General features: G+C 33.3%; 2 protein-coding genes across 2 annotated transcripts; both read right to left on the bottom strand.

Moving 5' to 3' along the window:
* Positions 1-9,356: 9,356 nt before the first annotated feature.
* On the bottom strand, positions 9,357-11,240 carry LOC133301131 (probable protein phosphatase 2C 55). Its single transcript, XM_061500740.1, has 2 exons — positions 11,075-11,240; positions 9,357-9,613 (listed from the first exon to the last, which is right to left on the bottom strand). The coding sequence occupies exons 1-2, from the start codon at positions 11,238-11,240 to the stop codon at positions 9,357-9,359; spliced, it is 423 nt and encodes a 140-aa protein (XP_061356724.1).
* Positions 11,241-16,494: 5,254 nt separating this feature from the next.
* Positions 16,495-18,591, bottom strand: LOC133301135 (F-box/kelch-repeat protein At3g23880-like). The gene is made up of 2 exons (XM_061500746.1): positions 17,376-18,591; positions 16,495-16,932 (listed from the first exon to the last, which is right to left on the bottom strand). The coding sequence occupies exon 1, from the start codon at positions 18,567-18,569 to the stop codon at positions 17,406-17,408; it is 1,164 nt and encodes a 387-aa protein (XP_061356730.1). The 5' UTR covers positions 18,570-18,591; the 3' UTR covers positions 16,495-16,932; positions 17,376-17,405.
* Between the last annotated feature and the right edge of the window lie 5,847 nt (positions 18,592-24,438).

Genomic DNA, 24,438 nt, shown 5'->3' with positions numbered 1-24,438 from the left:
CAAAATATAAAAATGAAAGTGGAAATATTCTTAGAAAAATATTCTCGACCTTTGGGTAAAGTTTGGTGGTGAATGGAGTTGAATAGATAGATGAGTTAATACCCACTTGACTCCACTTAACTTATGTTAAGTGACTAGCAACCAAAAAGAAACCCATTTCCCTTCCCAAACCCGTCGAGTTCCAGAGAAAAGAGAAAGGAAGAGAGAATAGAGAGGGAAAGACTCCATTGATGACCCAATAACCTAGCTTCCTCATTTGGTGTCCAAATCAACTAATTCGAAAACCTAAACCACTTCAAATCTTCCTCCCATCCTTAATCCAAGCTTGGTTTCTTGTGGGAAGCATTGTGGAGTGGGATTCTCCTTGCTTTTGGGGCGAAAATTTGGGGTTTTGAGGAGATTGAAAGTGATTCTTTCCATGGGAGCTTAGGAGGTCAAAATCCCTTGGTTGTACACCCAATTTTGGTAAGATTCTTCTCCTTGAACTCTATTTTCATGAATTTAGGTTTTGATGAATAGTGTTTTAGGGTTTTATGATAATGTGAGTAGATTGGCTATGTTCTAAGAAGAATGAGGCTTAGTGTATGTTGTGAAAAATGCTTAAGTTTGGACTTTCTTGCATTAGAAATCAATAGTGTGGTTTGGTTGAATATTGATGGTGTCCATATTATGTCTAGGATTAAGGCATTTGGACCAACCTTGAGTGACCAACCATTGGAGCAAGCTATGGAGCTTGATTAGCTCATTGGAATAGGTAAGCTCATGCTAATTGATAGTGTAGAGTTGTTGTGGTATTGATGGATATACAAATATTCATTTGATGGCGTGATTGATGTTGTGACACCTTGGTGTAGGTGTGTACTTTACAAGTTATAGTTTGAAATCAAAGTTGACTGGTTGTAGAACTTGTTGGTGGAGAACAAAGGTTGAACTGAAGCTTTGAGGTAAGCCTTCGGACCTTGGGTGTAAATCCCTTTACTGTTCCACCAAGCCCTGAATGGGTAGTGGTTGTTGATAGTGTATGTAAATACAATAAAATAGTTTAATGCTTGTTTATACGTATGTGTATGTTTTTGGTGTGGCATAGGATGGTGTTTCCCTATGTTGGTATGTTGCATGACGATGCGTAATTCATACTTGGTAGTTTAGCTGGCCAATAGGACTATTTGCATCTGAGTATCCTTAGGACAGCTTGAGAGCTCGAGGGATTTCTCCTGGAGATGTTTGTTACACACTGCATGGATATGTATTTATTGCATTATTATTGTTACTGCTATTACACTGATATTGAACTATGGGGTGGAGAGATGCTCCAAGGACCCCTGGTTTACTTTGGTATATTCGTATATCTCACCCCGTGTTGTGGGGACCCCTTTCAGGAAAGGATGCTGCAAGAGCCTCTGGTGGCAAGTGGCCATATATGAATTAGTAGATGCATGAAGATGTTGCATTCTTTTGGGTTATACATGACATGTAGTAGTACCATGTATATGAATTACATTTGAAAGCTAATTGCTATATGTATGTCATGTTTTATTTGGATGGACTTAGCCTATGCTCATCTCCTTTGGTATCTCTTTTGTTGATGGGAGCCAAGGAGTTGATCATAGTGTTTTGTAGCTAAGTCCCATGATTTGTAATTAGGACATGTTGCAATGATGTAATGTTGTAATTATTGGATATGTATATTTATGATGAAAGGGTATGCATGCTTCTCTTAGTGTATGAGTGCCTAGAAAGAACTAGGAATCATTTATTGAAATGATTATATGTTGTCAATTAGGTGAAAGAAGATCTTTAGGTTGAAAATCCATGTAAAAATAAAGATATCATGTCTTGTTGTCAAATTTTCATATCCTATATGATAGATTGGGATCCTTGGGTCTTAATGGAAGTTGTAGATATTTTTCTTAGCTTTCCAACGAGACCAAAATTGAGTCAATCAGACAAGTAACAACTCTAGTTAGAGGTAAAATACTAAGGCTTGGTGTAATCTTCAGAACCTTGGCGCACTTGGCGCCGTGGTTGGTGCAAACCGCGCCAAGACACAGTGGGAAAACACCAGCTAGCGCACTTGGCTCAAACCTTGGCGCACATCACGCCATTTTGCTCGAAAGCTTCTGTTTCTTGGCGCAAATCGCGCCATAGTTATGGAAAGCTTCTGTTTCCTGGCGCAAATCGCGCCGAGACCTGTAGGTTCAACACTCGTTTTGTAGAAAATTCATAACTTGGGCTACGGTGCTCCGATTTGAGTGCGGTTTGAACTTACGCGTAGATAACGAAGAGATCTATAACATAGTATGAGATGAGAACTATAAAGTAAGTATAGAAATTCCAATTTAATAAAAAGTGAAGAGAGTCTAGTATTGAACTCGAACAAAATAATGATATGATGTTAAGTTTAGTTTGGATTATTCCGCAAAGTATAAGGTTATGGTCACGCAATTGGTTATTTCAAGTTCGGCGTTGTTAAAAAGGAAAAACAAGTAAGTTTTAAAAAGGAAAACAAAAACCAAAAAAATTATCCGAGTTTTTAATTGAACCAATGTGATTGTAACTGCGCTTAATATCATAAAGCAATGTTAACAAACCGTTTCTAGAACGGGGTGTTACATACAGGCCGGCTTATATTATACTATTTATTTTAAATAAAATAAAATAGAATAAGTATGCCTTAAAGAAAAAATAAAAGATATAAATTTAATCAATTGTAATTATTTATAACTTAATTATATTCGATTATATTTTAATAGAAATCTAACTTTATTTCTCATGTAGGAAGAACTAACATCTTAGCATGTTAGATTGTATATATGAATATATTAAAAAGTTTTTAGGAGAGGTTATACTTATTACAAGCATCATGATGTGTTTGTTGGATTCATGTGACTATTTTAATTTACATAGTATGGATTCGTTTGTTGGGTCTGATGAAATATATGTTATTTAGTTTGAGCATTTTGCTTTTGAAAGTGACTTAAATGCAGATTGTATGAGTTTTGTTGTGATTCATGATTCTGTTTGGACGTTGAAATTATGATTTTCGATTTAGCAACAGAATTTGAGTATTTTGTAAAGTTGATTCATGATTCTATTTGAAAGTTAAAAATTAACAGGCTAACGGGCAAGGCCAGACCATTTTTTTTTTTTTTTTATATAAATGGGTCAAGCCAGTCTAACTGTTAGACTCGTACTAGGCTTGGGCCAGGTCAAATTGAAAATTTTTGGCGTAGGCTTGGCCTTTTCGGGGCAAAGCTTGGCCCAATCTAGCCATCTTTCACCCCTAGTTTGAACCTATAAATTCATACAGATTATCCAAATCCCTTATTATTAGACTAATCCTAGTAACTTTGTTTTTAACTCATTTTGATAATTTGTATTGGGAGGAAAAAATTAAAGAAAAGAACGAGATCCTTGCACATGATTTACTAAAAATGTTAAAACTTAATTTGATGTTAGGTTTGTTTTCCTTTATATTTTTTGGAGTTCTTTAATCATATAATTCATGATGATATATTTAAGTAATCTTAACAAAAACTATAAATATAAATAATTTAATTTTTATCCATATTTTTTTATATAAATTTAATATTATTTTTCGTGTTTCGAATTCAGAATATAACGAAGAACATTGTTGTAAATAATCATTTATTACCTTTATTTTTCAATTGCAAGAAACATCTAGTTTAGAACTTTTCTAAAACCACAACCGTCATATTCAAAAAAGGTGGCTTAAGTGTAACTGAGTTTAGTCAATAAGAGATCTATGTAATATTAGGAGTTCAAGCGCACAAAAAATTTGTGGCATATTATAATTTAAATAGCCATGTCAAAGATAAAATTCAAGGAGTGATAGTTGAATGGATGCATAATCTAAATTCAATATTCCATCTAATTTCATTTCAGGTGACTCTTCGGCCCATTACACCAAATGATGTACTATATAACGTTGCATCCTTGCTACAAAAGTATGTTAAACCCAAAGCCCTAGCAAGCCCATAAATGCACTCCCATTCCTATTTATCTTGTATCAATAAATCCATGTATAAAAAACAAGTTTGCAAATTGTGAAAGTTTATAGCTATGGATTATGGATCTATATGATTCTATCTCATGGTCATAGATTATGCAGGTAAATATAATGTTGACGAAGGAATAAAAAATGTTAGCTAGTTCTGCTGAAGCTTTAATTTATTAATCCGTTGCACCATCTTTGCCATAGGCAATAAATGTAACTTTTAGGGATATTGTGAAACTATGATAGAAACCTTATCAAACTAGATTAGTACGTTGAAAAACTTAAACCGACGATATGTTAGATTTATTCATATCACGACTTGATTAGTTTCAACTCTTTCATCCTATTTCTTTTACTAACTCCTATGTGATTAAGATCAACAATATCTCCACAACTCCAAGTCAAAATGAGTAACATCGCATTAGCATACAAAATTTAGGAATTTATTTTTTTATTTTTTAGAAAAAGGCACCTAAAATAAGGAGGGTCTCTACCTGAAAACTATGTAAAAGGGGTAAAAAACAAACAAACGGAAAATATAACAAGGGAAAAAATTTCTTTATCACAACCCCAAACAACGTTATTTTGGTATTTAGAATAAAAAATACAAAAATTGAATACAGTGATTTAGGAAATTGCCATGATTTCTGTGTTGGAAATCTAGCTGCATTGTGTAGTGATTTACGGACAGACTATGACAAAGGTAGAGTTTTACGGAGAGACTAGATATTACTATTCACAAGCCATGATCCACCAATCAAGTTTGGATGGAGATTCATTCTTTTGTCTTTTTAATGCAAATTCTGGTTTGTTTGTGTTGGGTTTAATATGCTATTTTCACTTAAGCCCAATAACTTTAGTGAGAGTGAGCCCAAAGTCTAATTTTAACCAATAAAGCTTAGGGCTAGTTTTGGATTGGGCAGAGTATATAAACTCTCTTTCTTCCTAGTGCCGCCTAGGGTTACAGACATCAGAAACATAAAGAGGCAGACATTCATCATCTGAACGGTTGCCCACACGACTCCCTGATCCCCTTGAGTCATAGCCTGGAAGATCAACCGTAGAGCGGATTTTGCTACCGTTCGTGGTGCGTTGCTGCAGATCGTGAGGCTTGAGAAGGTGAACTGAACGTGAGGAATCATCACGCTCGCTTCTTCACCCCAGGTAATCAAAGCGGTGTTCTTCACTCCTCATCGCATCAGTACGATGCGTTTTTCTGATGATATATCTTCAATTGGTATCAGAGCCGGATTGTGATGGGAATTTAGATCAGCTTTGATTTATTTTTTTTATATTTTTTTATGTGATTTATGAAAATATGGCACCTTTATTCTGTATCTGTTATTTATATTCATGTTGATTCTTTATAGTTCTTTTCCATAAAAGTTTAAATTTTAATCGGTAAAAATGTTTTAATCTATGGTTAGGGTCTCTCGTGTATTTCTCGATTTGTAACAAGGAGGCATCCTATATGATTAGGTTTCCTCCTTGCTGTTTTTATTTATTTTCAGAATTTCTATGTATTTTTCCAATATTTTGTAAAAGTTCAAGATCGAGAAACCACGAGGAAGATGCGCAGCCAGCACTGTCAGATACTTTTCGAGGACTTCCCCTGGAGTTTCGGCCTGAGTTGACTTCGGGTGACGGCGCGGCAGACCTGACGGCTAGGGTTCCTCTTTTGCGTCCTAGGGTTTTTTGCCAAAGGATTGGGTCTTTGGGCTTTTAGGCCCATGGAAACTCTAAAGGGGCTTAAGACAGATACTATGGGCTAGGCGAAAGTTGAATTCCAAAGTTGTAATATTTTATTTTTACTTTTATTTTTTTAAATTAGGAAGGCCGTGGATTAAAGTAATTAGGATTTATTATTTAATGCTTTTATTGATTGGTATGAATTATATGTGCAATTAACATGATATTTGCGATAACATGTCATATAGGATAGGAAGGTTCCATATTGTTGCATGATCACATGACATACGTGCATATTTACTATTATGTCGTTACCGACTAGTATGATAGTTTATGCGCGTTGTTTTTTATTTTAAATATTCCGGTAAAATAAAATTATGATTATCATGATTTTAGAAACAAAATCTAGATTAATGGTTATGTTGATTTCGAAAATTCATTTAATTATTATGATTTTGGTAAAATCTAGAATAATCAAATTGATTATTTTTGGAGTTTAAAATCAAGACAAATGAGTAAGAAAATTTCCTAAGAGAATTCTTTTATTTTGCGAGTAATTTGTGGGTCTACTAAAATGGTCATGTGTTAAACACACGCTGCATACCATAATCATGTATCATGATTGTGTGAAGCACATGCTGCCTATCATGACCGAATTTTAGGACCTTAATGATTTCAAAATTCAGATAAGCTAAGTGATCCACGTTCATCGGCGTTCTTACTTACATAGTTTTTGAAATCAAACAAAAGATACTCTCAATTAAATAATTCTTGGAAATTGGAAAATAATGCTTATGTTGAATAGAAGGAGATTTAAATTAAGAAATTAATTTAACCTTCAAGCGCAATATAGGACCATTAATAAAATAATCATGTGAAGTCTCATCGAATAAGCATGATTGGATTTTATTAGATTGGACCTAAATAATTATGGGAGGAGATTTAAATTAAGAAATTAATTTAACCTCCAGGAGCATTGTGGGCCTATCAATAAAATAATCATGTGAGGCCCCAACGGATAAGCATGATTGGATTTTATTGGGTCTTAATAATTTCAAAATTTTAATAAAATATTGTATGGCCCATCGTCGATAATACTAAGTTATTAAAGATAATTTTGAAATTAAACAATGAATTCGACAGGGCTTATGAAAATTCTCAAATAAAAATGTTGAATGGGTGAAGGTTTTAAAAATTAAATAATTAATTTCAAAACCTGCGGTCTCCATTTGTGGGTTTATTAGTGAAATGGTTATCGCTAAAGCCCCACCAGATAAGGATAATCAGATTTCACTAGATTAAATCTTAATAATTTCAAAATTTTAGTAAAGTATTGTACGGCCATCGTCGGCAATGCTTAGACACTAAGGATAATTTTGAAATTAAACAATGGTTAATTACATTCAACTTTGGTAAAATTGCTAACCCTCCCATCGAGGCTCTGGCAATGGCACTGAAGGCCCAAATAACAATTTTGGTTTTTACAAGTGACTTGCCCATCGTAAGCCTTGTAAAGATAAATTGAAGGATTGTTAACAATAAACAAGAGTAGTCATGAGAATCTACTTGTACTTCGTTTGTTTATTGCATTATTTGTTTGTAATTGTGTGCTTTGTATGTTTTTTTTTTTTTTTTTTTCAGAAAATGACTTCCTTCAATCCTATAGCCATGATTTTGAGACAAAAACCTCTAGATGGAACTAAATTTGAAGAATGGAATATAATTTTTTATATTGTCCTAAAAACATGAAAGCTAAAATTTGTCATGACAGTACAAGGGCCATAACAACCTGCAGAGGATGCGTCTAAGGATGCAATATTCAGATTGGAAAAGGACAAATATGGTAGTTCACTATTATGTTATTGTCGATCTTTCCAAACACTTGCATAAGCAATTGTACATGGTTAAGAGTGGAGTAAAGATGCTTCGGACTCTTAATGACATGTTTGCTGTGTCTAGCAACTCTGCTAGACAGAATGCAGTCAACGCAGTTTGTTTGTTTGTGTTGGGTTTAATATACTCTTTTCACTTAAGCCCAATAGCTTTAGTGAGAGTGAACCCAAAGTCCAATTTTAACCCATGAAGCTTACGGTTAGTTTTGGATTGGGCAGAGTATATAAACTCTTTTTCTTCCTAGTGCCACCTAGGGTTACAGACATCAGAAACACAAAGAGGCAGACGTTCATCATCTGAACGGTTGCCCACACGACTCCCTGATCCCCTTGAGTCATAGCCTGAAAGATCAACCATAGAGCGAATTTTGCTACCGTTCATGGTGCGTTGCTGCAGATCGTGAGGCTTGAGAAGGTGAACTGAACGTGAGGAATCGTCACGCTCGCTTCGTCACCCCAGGTAATCAAAGCGGTGTTCTTCACTCCTCATCGCATCAGTACGATGCGCTTTTCTAATGATATACCTTCAGTTTGAACAAAAAGGTTAACAGATTTGTGATTCCAAAATTGAATTTACACTTGATATATAGTAGTCTTAATTAAAGGCAATTTATGTTTTACTATAACTGTGTAACTCAATTTCAATTGTAAAGTTTAGGCCTTTGAACTATTCTTTGTAGAGTTCCTTTTTTTTTTGTAAGTTTGTATAGTTCCTTTTGATAGGTACGAGCTATTCTGGTGATTGGTTTGTCTTTAGTCATAGATATTAGGAATTCAAAGGAGATTTGTTGAAAGCCGAGTGTGAGAAAAAGGTTCTTTTTTTATCATTTTCTTTAAAGAAAACAGTAAAGGAGCATAGAAAATAGCAGAGTGATTTGGTTTCTTCTTGTGCTTAATTGAGGCAAGCTTCCGGGCTTTAAATTCTATCTTTGCTTGTTTTCTCTTCATTGCTTGCATGAATTGTTACTAATAGTGTTCTGTTGGTATTAGTTGAGTATTTAAACATTCATATTGTAATTGTATTATAGAGAAAATTATTTTTTGGGAGGCTTGTAAAGGAACCACTTAGACCAGATATTTTAACTCCTCATAAGTTGCAATAGATGTACAAATCATATGTATATAGCAATTAATACCATTAATTAACTCTTGTCAATCTAAGCAAACACAACATCCATTCTTGAGATGACATCCTATTCTTATTTCCTAAAGCAACTTCTAGAACACAACATAATGGTTGGCATTAGTTTTGCATTTTCTTTTTACTATTTGGTGATATTAAGGATCAGTGATTGCCCAAGAGTTGTAACTTAAGTGGCACCAAGTCTTTTTTAGGACTACTTGTTCCCACTTCCAGGCTACTTTATTTTCATTTTAGCCCACACTACCCCTCCCCACGCCAGATCTTAGAACTTCTTTATAACAAAAAAAGAGAGTAATTGCCTCCATTCTCTTTTAGTCTGAATCATTCAATAAAAACCGCATCAGATGGAAATATGTATAGATGTAAAACACAATCTCGTTACCAATTGTAACACCAGATGTGAAAATCTATATTAATCGCAGGCATGAAAAGCACAATTTAGCTACCAATGAGAAGGAAGTATATACATCAATCAAAGGACTAAACAACTTCATATATACAAGTAATCGAATGAGAAGGAAATTTACAAAACTCAAAGAACTAAACAACCTCATACAGTAATTTGAGCCACTAAAACAGTGATATCTTCTTTTTTTCCTCCCAGGTGATTACGTCATTCCCTCTGAGAAGCATCTTGAAAAGGAGTTCGACAATCTTTGGACATGGAAAACAATAGAGCAACATCTGATATATGCTTAGTCAAATCATTGATTTCCAATACTCCTTCTGTCCACCTTAGAATTTCTTCAATACCATCAGCATACAAATTATCAAAAAGGCCATCACTTCCTAACACTAGAATATCCCCTGCCTCTATCGAAGTTTGATACTCAATTGGAGAGTCAGGGCGATCACTAATCTCACTATTTTCTATAATATCCCTAACCCGTTTAATTAGAAAATTGCATGTGAGTAAGTAATTAATCATGCATTATTGGGTTGAATTAGGTAAAATATCTAATTAAATGAATTAAGGTCACTTTTGAGGTAAAAAATGCAGTTAGTGAAAATTATGGGGTAAAAATGTGTGTAGGAAAAATTACCCGAAATGTAAAAGTAAAGTTAAAAATGTGACTGGCAAAATATTCTAATTCATTAGGTAAAGTTTGGTAGTGAGTGGAGGTGAGTTGATATATAAACTTTTACCCAATTGAAATAACTAATATATGCTAAATAGCAAAACACAAACCAAATCTCATTCTTCCTCGTGGGTGCAGCGCTTGAGAGAGAGAAGAGACATTTGAAGACCAAACCCTAACTTTTCCAATCTTTAACCAAATCAACCCTCATTGTGAATCCTACCTTGGTTTTGAGTGGGAAGCCTTGTGGGTAGAGATATCTCCTTCCAAAGATTTCAAAAATTTGAGAGGAATTGGTATTTTGGGGGTGTTTCAAATATGCGCTTACTCCAAAGAAAAAGGGGAAGTCCCCTGTTGGAGAGCGTTGTAACGCGCTAATGAGCGTTCAAACGCGCAAAAATTGCAAAGAATACCTGTAGTGGGCATTAAAATGCGCTATAGGGCGTTACAACGCGCTAGTGTTAATTCCTTTGAGTCCCGAGCCTTTTAACACGCTATTGAACGTTGAAACGTGCTACCAGAATGAAAAATGAGTTCGATGAGCGCGTCGTAATGCTCTGGAGAGCGTTAACACGCTGTACCCGAAATCAACACAAACATGGTTTAATAAAAACTGCATAAGTTGAGCTACAGTGCTCCAAATTAAGTGAGGTTTGGACCTATGTGAAGCTAACACATAGGGCTATAACCCTATAAAATATTAGAACTATTGGTTGAGTATATCAATACCATTTTACGATTGAAGTTGATGCTGCAACTCTGAAAGTTCGATTTCATCAGCTATCTTGCGAGTTGAATAACTCTGGCTATCCTTAACTCAATGATTAATGTTATACCTTTCTAGAAAGCCCTGGAGGTCTAGTTTCACATACTCAAGTATTAGAGTTAATATTTATGTTGATGTTGATGTATGAAAACCCTATAAATATGTTTGTTAAAGAACTTTATGATATTAAGGTTAGGGTTTAGGGTTTAAGAATCTGGTTATTCCGCAACGTCACACAGTTATACTTATCTCATTGGTTATTTTAAATACGATATTGCTTAAAAGGGAAAGGTTTTAAAAAGAAAAATTTTATCCGTGTTTTAATTGAACTAATGTGATTGTAATTGCGCTTAATATCATAAAGTAATGATAATAAACTGATTCTAGAATGGGGTGTTACATTCCCCAACCGAAACAGTGTGTTGAAAGAGTGCTATTGAATGGGTGATTGAAAGAAAAGGCAATTATTTCTAAACAGTATTAAACCACTATCACCCACATTAACTCCATCTGACACCCCTTCCTTCAGAGTAACAATAGATGCAGCAGACGACCCTTTTGCTTTGGTATTCAAGAAAGCATCATTCAACACTTTTCTTGGATCAACAAAGCCCTTTGATTGAAGCTGAATAGCATTCATAGCCTCTGTCATGAGCTTTCTGGCATATTCACCAGCATTGATTCCTTTCTTGGCCCATCCACCCATCAACCACACCCATGGTTTGTTGTTCCTCACAAATGAAGAATGCATCATCTCCCATTGGTTTCTCTGGGTTATCCTTTGGATAGTAGAATTTTCCAGCAACCATCTTCATCACATTCAACCATTTCTTTGGCTTTTCTCCAACACCAATGTATTTATCACGAAGACGCTTCTTGATAATCATCGTTGAAAGTTTCAAATTTCAAAGAAAAGAAAAGAAAAGATGGTGCATAGACAGAAAGAAAGAAAGAAATGACAGGGAATTAGGTTGTGTGTGGGTTGGGTTTGATAAAAGAGATATGTAGTTTGTGTTATAACAAGTGTGTTTGATTCAAACAGCCCTAACTGACTCAACGGCTATAACCTTCTCGCTTTTTTTTATATGTTACATGACAAATGAATAATGTTATGTTAAGAAAAAGACAAGATAAATTTATTGAATAATGTGTCCTCTCACTTTTTTAATATTATATAATTTGTCTTTTTCGTAACATAATAACTATTCATTTGTCATGTAACATGACAAATGCATTTACCTTATTATTAATATGTTATGTTTACATTTTCTTTCTATTTATAATTGAGTTTATGTTTAAATCAAAATCTTTTAAGAGTTCTTTTTTTTAGTAGCTATGGGAATTGAATTCCTAGTACTTATTTTAAAAATACATTTTGTAATGAAAAAAATTGTAAAATACTGATATTGTAAAAATAAATGCTCACTCTCTAAACGTACATCCCTAGTACTTATTTTGACTTTGTTTAGACTACATGACCCAATGAATTTTTCTCTCACCAATTATGATGTCCAACCAAAATCTGCTAATCATTAATTTTAATGTGATTAAATAGTTTGAGAGATAACATGAAGCATCCTGTGATAGCTACTTATTTCATGAGAAATTTGATAAAAGAGAAACCAAGATATCCTAATTAGCCACCGTCTTTTCTCTACATGTTATTGTCCGTATGTTTGTTTACAGTGAAAAGCAATGGGTGAAAATGTCAGAGTGAGTGGGGTAAAGGATGTGCAAGCAATGTGGGACTCCTATAGGATATTTGAATTAGTTATCTTTTGGACAACAAAAAATGCAATTGGCTAGACCTTTTATTGTAATAGTAACTATGCGCTTTGTGTATTCTTGAGGGATTCCCTAAGGTATAGGTGTTAGGTTTTAATTTGAGATTTCTTCCACGAATGAATATTAAATTCCCTAATAGCGTAAATCAAAATTATATATATAGGAAAAGACCCATTTAAAAACTTTTTTTTACAAATTACACTAAGTATGACCGGTCATACATTCTTGATTGAAGTATGACTGGTCATACTTAGTCTAATTTGTAAGAGTTTATAAACAAAAAGTTGATACATATAACATTCATATATATATATATATATATATATAGAGGGAGGGCAGGGTATTCTTACACCGTGTAAGAGTTAGAAGTCTTACACTCAATCTTGACCATTGATCCACTTGTATCCAATGGCTCACATTATTAAAATATTTGAGCCCTTAAATATAAGTGAGATCAACGGACAAGATTAGAAGTGTAACTTACGCTGGTGAAAAATAATCTTGAAGAAGAAGCTTGAACTATGAAATTTTCTTAAAAAATCAGTATTTACTCCATACACCTAATTTATCATTTACTCTAAATCCATTTATGATGAAGGCATCATAACTTTTATTGTTTTATTAATTATATCTATGCTTCAGCACATTTTTTTGTTGTTGCTTATGTTACTTCTTCCTAAGTATAATAAATGTGGAAGGAAAAAAAGTGATTTTTTCATATAAGTTTATGTAAAGACTTACGATGATACTAGCATAGATTTTTATTGACAAAGATTTGATTTATATATCATTGTAATATTTTTGTCATTATGTTGACGATTAGCCATCGTTAATTCGTCGTAGTATCTATTCTAGTCCTTATAACTGTATCCGTTGCTGCAAGCTTTCACCACAGCCATGTATGCCTCCTATCCTAAGTCCTTCTTCTTCTTCTTTAAAAATATTCCAATCGGTTCATCGCTTCGCAACTAGTCTGATTCGGGGCAGGTCCCGGTATTAATGCTTTAAACCCTTCCCAAAAATGACATTGGGAGTAGATTGTCAAAAAGGGGGCCACAGCCCTAGGGCTAGCCTATTCAGCCCTATCAAAGTCCCATTAATTTTTCAGCCCTCTTTGTGGTAGGGTCATCTTAGCCTTAACCCATAAGGCCTGGAAATTTTACTTTCCTATTATAATGTGTATTTTATTATAATACCCTTTATTTATTATTTTAAACCCTAAAATAATATTTTGGAATTCTAGAAAATAATTCTATCTCAAGAAATGTATTTTTTCTATATAATATAATAATAACAATATAAGAATTAAAAGGCTAAAATGTTGAATAACATGTACTAACTTAGAAACATACTTCAATTAACTTACCTAAAACACCACCAAATCTATTTTGAGACAAAATTTGTGTTTCAAATATTGTACGCATGGATGAAGTCAATGTACAAACAGAAGCTTAATATTTGTTTGTGGCAAGCCAAACTTTGTAGCTGACTACCCCTTCATGTTCATCATAAGGCAGGGAAAAGAGACTTTCCTATTATACATGGGAGCAGAGTCTCCCCTCTCTTCGATTCTTGATGTTAATGAAGTTATTAATGATGATTAATATATTGTAATAATATTTTGTTGCTTTCTGAACTATACTTATATTTTTAATATCAATGGCATTGTACATGATCGGGTAATTATAAAGTCATGGATTTTAAAAGTTAGATTCTATAGCTTGAAGAATTTAGTGACAGCTCAAGATTTAACATTACAAGTTTCAACCCATAATTTCCTCACACATGCCCACATAACATTAATTTTCTTTTGTAGTCTATCATTTTATTTTATTTTTTAGTAAGCTCAGTCTTTTATTTATAAGATTTTTTTTCCCTGCAAAAAGGGTTCAAAAACCAAACCTAAAAAAATATGAACCATATTTTGTAACAGTTGAAGTTGGTGAAGGTTATAAAATTTGAATACGATTAGAAGTTTTATAAAGTATGCTTTCATGCTATTAGAATGATAAAAATTGATAGGAAGCAGTGTAACTTAGTCATTTCATACCAAGCAAGTCATGTGATTTGTACCTAGAACTTCTCATCCTATTATTTTCATCTACTCAAATAAACATAATAAGCATTTATGCATGCAAGACAATACCAATTAAAAAAGAAGTAAGGCTTAAGTAACAGACGAACAACACATTGAGCATGTAAAGATGAAAACTAAGCATGTAAAGACCACAAGCCGAAATATCAGATCAGATGATAAGACCTAAGGCTAGACTAACAGAGAAAATTATAAGTAAAACAACATGCCAGAATTATCATTCAGATGCACCGAAACAGGGCATTCAATAATAAAACCACTTTCCCCAAACAAAAGCATCAGAGAGTACAACCATCAATAGTTGAGAAGTACATCACGGAAAATATAAACCCAAATAGTCCATGCTGTTGCCCATATATGGCATCAACAACTGACCACTCCACTGTTCCATATGCAATAAAAAATTACATATGTTCTGCTGAAGCTTTAATTTATTCACCCGTTACACCATTCTTACCATAGGCAATCAAAGTATCTTAAGGGATATCATGAAACTATGACAGAAACCTTATCAAACTAGATCGGTATGATGGACAATTTGAACCATTACCGTGCAAGATCAAGTCATCTCACAACTTCATTTGTTTCAAACCTTTCACCTCATCTGTTCTATCAGTTCCTAGATGATTAAGATCAGTAATCTGTCCACAACTTCAAGTCAAAACAAGCAACAACACATTAACTCACAAAAATCGGAATTTTTTTTGTCATTTTGAAGAAAAGGCACCTAAATTACAGTAAAACACGGAGGGTCTGAACCTGAAAACCAGATAAAAGAGGGTAAGAAAAACAAACAGCAACCATAATAACAAGCCATTAAACCAAAACAAATCAATAAAAAATAATTCAAGTAAAGTTACAAACCAACTTAAACCCGAGCTAGATGCAACTTGTAATTTGTTCAAAATGTATCTTGACTTTTCGAAAATGTATCCATAGTAAATATAATTCTACACTGCTAAATACTGAAAAACCCATTGGACAAGATTTACGTCTAACCATCCTTGTCACTTGGGAAATGAAAGTGGACTTATTGATTGACACCTGAAATTGCTCTGTCATTGCCACTGCATCTGAAAGTGCTGGAGCAGCTCTCTTTGGTCGGAATATAATTAAATAGAAAATATTTGATAATATATACATTATAGGCTAGTACAAAATGGGTAAGAATGACCAAAATGGGTAAGATGCGGTGTAAATGACCAAGCAAGTGTGAAGTGACTTTTAACAGTTTCATCCTTTTATTTTTCATCTACTCAAACAAACATAAGAAGCATTAACACATGCACGATAAAAACAATTAATAATAAAACAACATATTAAGCATGTAAACACCAAAACCGAACTATCATATCAGACCAGCAGAATTAAGGCTAGAGTAATAGAAATTGTAAATTAAAAAACATGCTAAAATTATCATTCATAGGCACAGAAACAGGGCATTCAATAACAAAGCATTTTCCCCAAACAAAAAATGTTTTTAACCATATATGGCAACAACAACTGACCACTCCACTATCCCGTATGCAATAATACAGTGTATGACGCTATATCTTTCAAAAAACAGAGCACTTATGTTTGATGCACTTGGCATCACTCACTCAAATCAAACAGCACAAATAAATGTTGGCACAATAGCAGAGCAGGTGAGCTCCTACGGAGACCAAAAAAATCCTAATTTCCTATCACAATAATCCCAGCAAAGCACAGCACAGACAAGTTCAGAATTCAGACTTCTGCAACCTAAACGAATGCACCTTAGGCTTCACCAGAAAATCAACCCAATCTTCACTATACACACTATTGAAGTACAATAACTAATCAATAATACAGTGGACATGATTTTCCACTCAAATAAAAGAAAACAGAACAAAAAAGCACATTTCGGCATGTTTTAAGCAAAAGTTGAATGAACCCTGAAGTAGCTATATCAGAACACGCAAAACAATTCGGGAAGGATATAACAATCATCACTTTGCAAGCAACATAAACAAACCCACCTAATTGATGACAGAAATAAACCCAGTCCAAAAAGCTCCATATCAGCATACTCTTAATTTATCAATAATCCAAAGGCTAAAAATTAAAATAAAAAATAAAGTAACAGATAAATCATTACAAGCCATTAAAGAAAAATAAATCAGTCAAAAGAAATTTCAAGTTACAAACCAACTTAATCCTGAGCTAGACTCAACTTGTAATTTATTCAAAATGTATCTTGACATTTTGAAAAAATGTATCTATAGTAAATATAACTCTGCACTGCTAAATACTGAAAACCCCATTGGACTAGATTCATGTCTAACAATCCTTGTCACTCGGAATGAAAGTGGACTTATTGATTGACACCTGAAATAGCTTTATGTCATTGCCACTGCATATGAAAGTGCTGGAGCAGCTCTATTTGGTCCTTCGGAATTATATCTCACCAATCTTGAACAACAACCAAATACGTTGAGGCATTCTGCAAGCACATCCAAATTACATAATCCAAAATTAAAATCATCAATAACATCAGAAATTTATACCCCCCCTAATTCTTTGTCCAACCAAACAGAACTAACTGCACCATATGCATGAAGGTGTAAATGATGCAAATAATATCACTTGAGTGTGACGACATTGTAGAATCTCACTGGAAATCCTAATTTTTTTTACATCAAACATCAGTTGTTTTTTCTTATGAATTTTTCCACTCAAATTGCCTTGTCTTTGATTATTCTTGCAATTTCATGAATATTTTTTATTTTATTCTATTGAAAACGAAAATAATATTAGCTAGGAAGGAGAGAGTACAAAATAGGTTAAGGTATCAATTTTAATGTATCATTCATATAACTTTTTAATTTACATAATGCAAGATGAAAAATAATAAAATGGTAAAAAAGATTGGTGAACATTACATACCCTAAAATTCTTCTTGTTTATTACTGTTGGTCATGTTTCCCCAAAGTCACTAGGGAATGATTGTAGACTCTCCGTATAAATAGCACACCGTAGTGGACGTTCTTTGTGTAACCACTGCATAATTCTGGAGATCTCAAGCAACTCTCCTTTGTCATCAAGTTTCAATAATTTTCCTCTATCATCTGATCCAACGATTCCAGCACGTATGCTAAAGCATATGTGGTAATACGAGCCGCAAGGAATGTGCTCAATGTAGCAATTAATATTAGATGAAACAATGGACTTGGTCCAAGATAACTGCACTTTGTACTCTTTCATCACCCAGCAAACACCACGTGAGCAAGCCAGACCGAGACATCCTTCTATTACCATGAAATGCCAAATTTCATATTTCCGGGGAAAATCAGGTGGCAAAAGAATCTCTGATAAACTCCTTTTTATCAAATCAAAAGCAATAATCACATCCTTTGTAAAATCACCTTTAGAGAAAACAACCCAATGAAGAGCCTCGTTCAAGAGGAACCCAGATCTGACTGTGACTCTTGTCCCATTATCGAAATATGGAAAATTAATACCCTTAACTTTGTTCCATGAATTGGTTTTCAAGGAGAAAAACTCCATGTGAGTTTTAAACTTTGTGGAAGATTCCATAGCAATAACTACCAAGTAGTCATCAGTTGATGGGTCATACCCAAAACCATATAAAAATTTGTGACCAGGGGAGCATGATATTGTTTTTCGGGCACCTGTTGATGGATTCCATAAAATGAGATCATCATCCTCCTTACGATACTTTAAAAGTATAATCCCTCGGCAAGAACCCAATATTTCAAGATAATTTGAACTAACCGAAGGAATTAACGATGACTGTGGACGAGGGAGGTATACTCGAGCAGAATCATCGTGAAGTGGTGCATCTATTCCTATGGATTCTAAAGGACCATCAGGATATGTCTTAACAAGAAGAAGTCGGTGGGTGGGTGCAGCGGCCATGTCATAATGTGATTTTGCAAATTGGGGATTGGAAATGAGAGCGAGCCATGACTTACACACACATTTGAAACGCAAAAGAGATCTCACCGGCAACCTTTGCAGAATTTCTTCGATCAACTCGTCAGGGAGTGTGTGAGTGCGAGTGAATGAATCAGATCTCAACGGCAGCTTCATCTTCTTCGTTTTCTTCAATGTCTCCATCTTAATTCTTCAATGTCTCAACAGAAGAAGAGGAGAGAAAGAGAACACAATCAGAATGAATAATTATAAGATTTGGCTTTTTAAAAAGACAATGAGGGTTAGGCGGTGTTAATGGGCCGGGGTTCACTGTTAAAAGGTTAAATCTGTGTTTACATGTTATCAAATATAATTATCAGCATGTGATCTATCTTATTTATAAAAAATAAAAATTTAATTTAGTTTGTTAGTCTGTTTAAAAAAATAAGACAACTAAAATTTATTCAAATAAATATATGATCAAAAACACTAATAACTTCACAAAGGTTCATAAATTTAATGTATATTCAAAAAACATAATATAGAACAAAAACATTCAAAAAAAATTATTTAACCAATAAAATAAGGTGAAATGGGTTGAGGAGAAAGAGAGAGTTGTTATGAATAGTATACAAAATATAAAATAAAATAAAAAATTAGTATACTAGGCCAGCCTAAAAGGCTTTGACGCCGAACTTTTGAATTAGAACCTGAGGCCTTTTTATTAAACGAGCTTTTATACAAGTTCAAGTCTGGTTCTAACAATCAATTTTAGACATGTAAACCAAAGCCTTCATGAGCCGAGCCTAAAGCCCCTAGTTTGTTTAGCACCCCTAATTAGGGGGTTTAATATCGGAGAAATTCGATTGTTTCCACGAATCAAAAAGTTATTTCTCAATAATATTATCAAAAACTTATTTAATTGGCCAAATATTTTCGTAAATATTTTCTTAGTTATGTGTTTTTAGTTGATTTCCGAGAATATGTATTGATTTTATAAAATTTAACATTCGATGAATTTTTAAGAAAAATATTCTAATTTATCACAAAAAAAAATTAATATACTTATTTATGTCTTATAAATTATATAAGAAAATTTCCATCATGATGAGAATCTAAAAACACAACCCACTAGTGATATTATTTTATGAGATTTTTATTCACAATTTTAACTATTAGGAATCTTATTTTTTTCAAAAAGATTTTAATCCTTATACCAAATATTGGGTAACTAAGATTTCTAATATGAATTTCCTGTAAATCTAAAATTTATTTCTTTACCAAATAACTGCATGGAATCACTCAAATCTCAAATCTCAAGGGTGTAGTGGATTAAGATTTTTAAAGGATTTTGTGAGAAAAAATCTTATATATTTAAAAAGACTATTTAGAATTGGAGAGATTTTAAAGACTTTTTTAAAAGACTTTTCTTACCATCAAGATTTCATAAAGATTGGATTTTAAAGGAAGTTAATAGAATTTATAAGATTTGAAAGGACAATATAGATTTATAAGATTTTAAAAAATTATATGAATTTTTAACAAACATTCAAAATTACAAGAGTCAATAGATAAAAAGGGAAGGTTATACTTACAACCTATTTTTATTTACAATCTTTTACAACAATATTTTAACCGTTGATTTCCATCAATCAACGGTTACCAAATTCAAAATACAGTGAGCCAAATTTAAATTTTAAATTAGTTAGTTTTCAGTAAGCCAAATTTAAAGTTTATGTTCGAGACACATTTAAACTATAAATATTAAAAAATACGATTTCAAGGGTGTTATGACTCAAACAATAACTAACTAATTTAAATTTTAAATTTGAAATGGTTTGAGTCAAATTTATATGAAATATTTTAGTTCAGAAATATTAATTGAAAAAAATGTAGAGAAGGAAAAGGGTGTGGAATATCTAAAAAAGAAGAAGCTGAAGTGTTGAATTAAATGTTAGTAAAAATTCAAATTTTAAATTGTAAAAATAAGGACCAAATGTTTTAATCAAATTTATTACTTTTATACATTTAAATCGTAGGTTGGGTTCTTTCGAGTAATTAAAAAGAAAAAAATTGGAAAAATGTAAATTTTTGAATTACACTGAATCAAGGTTAATATAAATCCAGACTAAATTTTAAAAATAAGAACCAAAAGTTTGAATCAAATTGAAACTTTTTTAGATTTTAATTGTAGGTTGGGATGTTTTGATTAGTACGAAATTTGTTTTTTGTTTTTTGGAAAACAAAAGTAAATTCTTGAATTCCACCGAATCAGGTTAATAAAAATTCAGATTTTGATGCCATAGATAAACAGATTAGGATTTAATTGCAAAAAACAGCATTGACGAATATATCAATAAACATCACATAACATTTTGATTTTGTTGAACTCAACATAGCAAAACATCACAAAATGATTAGAATATTAATAAATGTCAGTTAAAAAACGATTTCAACATTTAAAAATATAACTCCAACAAAAAAACGTCAATTCAACATTTTGTTGTAATAAACATCCTGTCTCCAAGACACAAAATACCACTCTTCAGTCATAGTAGCCCAATCTACGGGGTATTCTCATCTGCTTCTGCATCAAATCTATTTAAAAAAAAAAGAAAGAAAAAATTTAATTATCAGCATTTTCACTATGTGTAAGCAAATGACATGGTTTGCACATGATATTACGAAAAGCAAAAGAATAAATATGCCACATGATTCAATTATAAATATAAATTAGAAAATACGTAACTCTTTTTCAAGCTTAATTTTTTTGGCTGTCCGCACAACTGAAAAATTAAATTCTCCAACAATGGAATCATGAGAATTGATCACCGGTGTCAACATCGTCAGAGAGATATCACCAACGTCAGCACTATCACAAGTCTGACTCTCAACATCCTATTTATTATTTCGTAAAAAAAAAAAAAGGTACGTCAAGTATCGACTTTTCATAACATCAATCTAAATTCAAATAATGGGATACCGCAACCTTTTCTGGTTCTGACGATACAATTTCATTTTCGCGTGCTTTATCGAAATTTGCTTCATCCTGTGATATACAACAACCAACAACAGCCAACAAAATGAATAAGAATAATGGATACCCGACAGAAATAGAGAAGCAACATACATTTGGATCGATAAGAGACTTAATGGATGCTGAGATTATGTCTTCGCTGATACAAATTTTAGAAACTTGATATTTGGGCTCACTGTATGAGTTGAAATCCTTTTGCTTCACATTTAGCTTGAACAACATCAACATCTCATTCAGAAATTTAACTCTACTGGAAATTGATCCAAATCCGCACCCTACAGAAAAAAAAAAAAAAAAGGATGATCAATTAACAACTACAGCGCAAACAGAGTGCACTCTACGTCAAAATATACATTTTTCACTATTTCATAGCAATGATAATACAAACCCTCTTGAAATGCAGCTCATGCAATTCACCAGAACTCATTCCCAACAAAGACACACAGTCGCGATCAAACAGAAGAAATGATGCAGAATCTGTGTTATCCACAACTCTTACCTGAACACTAAATCTATCGTTTTGCAAAATTGTATATCAGAAAAAAAAAATATTAAGCATACAAATTAAAGACAAATTAAAAACCAAGAACAATATATTACCTCGGATAATAATCCTCCCAATGTTTTTGGCAGTTCTTACCGTACCACTTCTCAAAATCCTCACAAACGAAAAATGGACATTTTTTGCAAGACATGTACCACCAGTTGTGTTTTCTCTCAATAGATTTTATAGTCACATACGTGATGCACGTCGTAACTTTAAATATAGCCATCGCAGGTAAACAGGAAACATCATTCATACAGACTTGATATAATTCTAGAAAAGCTAAAAAACAGAAATTCGATATTTACCTCACCCACAAAGCTTCACATCACTGATAGACTTTTTTTCAGTCTCCTTCAGAAAATCATTTTTGTAAGAATAGGAGGACTGAGTAGACAACTGAGTCATCCTCAGACTACTTTCCACACCATCAGCCGAAAGACTATAAAGAAAAAATTCATAACACCATAAATGATCAACCGAATAAATTGTCAAATGAGTTCAAGAATAACAAACACACCATTTTTTGAACTCAACGATCTCTGGAATCTTCGAATCCATGACAATCCTCGTTGTATATTTTGTATTTTTTAACCCAACCTTACCTATCGAGTTGAGTATATCAAATAAAAACCGAAAAGCCAAAAATAAAATAACGTGAATAAAAACAAAATACAGAAGCATCATACTGATAACGTCTCGTTTGGAAAAAACATACCCCTAAAACATTTTATCCTACCCAGCTGGACTATCATGACGTTATGAGGAGTGTCGCTGTTTGCCAAAAAAGATTGCACCTCATCCACATAATGCTCCCACAAAGTGCACTCCAGCTTGTTACCCCTACATATGAGTTGCAGCAAGAAAAATGGTAATACACAAAAAATATAAGCTAACAGAGCTTGGCAAAATTATTTTATTTAAATCTACAATTTTAAATACTTCAGGTTGTCAAGCTCAAACACAACCATTTTTGTCTTCCTACCAGACACCGCACGATCACAAACTTCCCCAATTCCTGATATTAAACCAATGACGTCTAAAAAAAAAAAAGGCAGCAAAGAGTCCGTAAAAAAAATGCAAAAATTAAAAAATGAAAAACAGTTAGGAAATATAGATTACCCACTAAATAAGGAGAGTCAGATGTTTCTTTCTCAATGATGTCATAATCAACAAAATCAAATTCACTCGCAGAAATATTAGAATCAACAATTGATTTAAGATCAGTCCTCAAGTTGAAAGACAAAAGATATTGATGCTTGGTCGGCCTGAACACATCGCTATTGAATCCAACTCAAATTTTTTTTATAAAATAGCACTCTCCTTCATGGATTTTCTTCCGCACCGGCAAAGAACCTTTGACGGTGGCGTGGATCCTACCACCCTACAAAAGAACGCAGCCAACTCACATCAATAACGTTAATTAAAATGATTAGAACAAAGATGGAAGATTTAAAAAACGCAAAGATAGAAGATTTAAAAAACGCAGACAACTACCTATTCATCCAATAAAACCATTTCAGCATTGTCGTCAAAATCTCTGCGTTGAAAGTTAGGAACTTTCCAAGCACGAACCACCTTCACCTTAATCCTCCAGTCCTCTTTAGCAGGATTGACATCCTTCAGAAAATCATATTTTGAAAACATAATTTTGGTAAGACGAAAAAAGAGAGAAGGAAGAAGCTATTTCGTTGAGGAAGCAACGCGCAAACAACTGATATTTGGCAGCAGCAAAAAAAGAAAAAAATTAGAAGCAACAAAATCGTCTCGCGTTCGCATAGAATACAGAGACGCAGATAAAATAAAGTGATTACACATATACGCTAATAACGTGTTGTGAAATTAATAAGAACTAAAAGAAGATTATAGAGATAAGAGAAATAGGGGAACGAATTCTTGTTCTATATTATAGTAGTTTTTTTTGGTAGATGAGGAGGGCAAAAGCCCAGAACAAAAAAAATAACATTACTTTTTTTTTGGTAGATGAGGAGGGCAAAAGCCCAGAACAAACAAAATAAAAAAATAAAAAACATTAAGACATAGCCTTAGCTACCAACTCTAGATACAGACACAATACTCCTCCTGATATCTACTTCCAGAAGGTCCTTCATCTCCTCGGGGGGATCTTTAAGCTCAATTATATTACCCTGTTGAGGGTATTGCAAACCCTTTTTAACAAGCCAATCTGCCGGTTGGTTAGCTTCCCTTCTGATGTGTTTGATAGAGATGTCTGGGTGCTCATTGAGGAGCTTCCTAATCTTCCAGGTTAGTTGAGAGTAGTTATCGTTGGACATCGCAACAAAGGTAACTGCTTCCGTTGAGTCTGTTTCAATTATCACATTCTTCAGATTTAGACTTCTCACAAGTCTAATTCCTTGGAAGATAGCTCATAACTCTGCTTCAATGATATTGCATTGACCCACAAAGTAGGCAAATCCACCCATCCATTTTCCTGAAATATCACGAGCAAGCCCACCACAAGCACCAAGGGA

This window comes from Gastrolobium bilobum, unplaced genomic scaffold, assembly GCF_033153095.1.
Source record: "Gastrolobium bilobum isolate Gb01-03AN ecotype WA unplaced genomic scaffold, APGP_CSIRO_Gbil_v1 utg27278, whole genome shotgun sequence".
Taxonomy (NCBI): domain Eukaryota; kingdom Viridiplantae; phylum Streptophyta; class Magnoliopsida; order Fabales; family Fabaceae; genus Gastrolobium; species Gastrolobium bilobum.
Note: the sequence above shows the minus strand (reverse complement) of the source record. Positions and strands in the feature narration are given on the sequence as shown.

Coding starts and splice junctions, on each gene's coding strand:
- LOC133301131 (XM_061500740.1), bottom strand. CDS start 11,240: ATGACAGAGGCTATGAATGCTATTCAGCTTCAATCAAAGGGCTTTGTT. Junction 9,614..11,074: donor AGTTAATGTGGGTGATAGTG/GTTTAATACTGT, acceptor GGGATATTATAG/AAAATAGTGAGATTAGTGAT.
- LOC133301135 (XM_061500746.1), bottom strand. CDS start 18,569: ATGGAGACATTGAAGAAAACGAAGAAGATGAAGCTGCCGTTGAGATCT.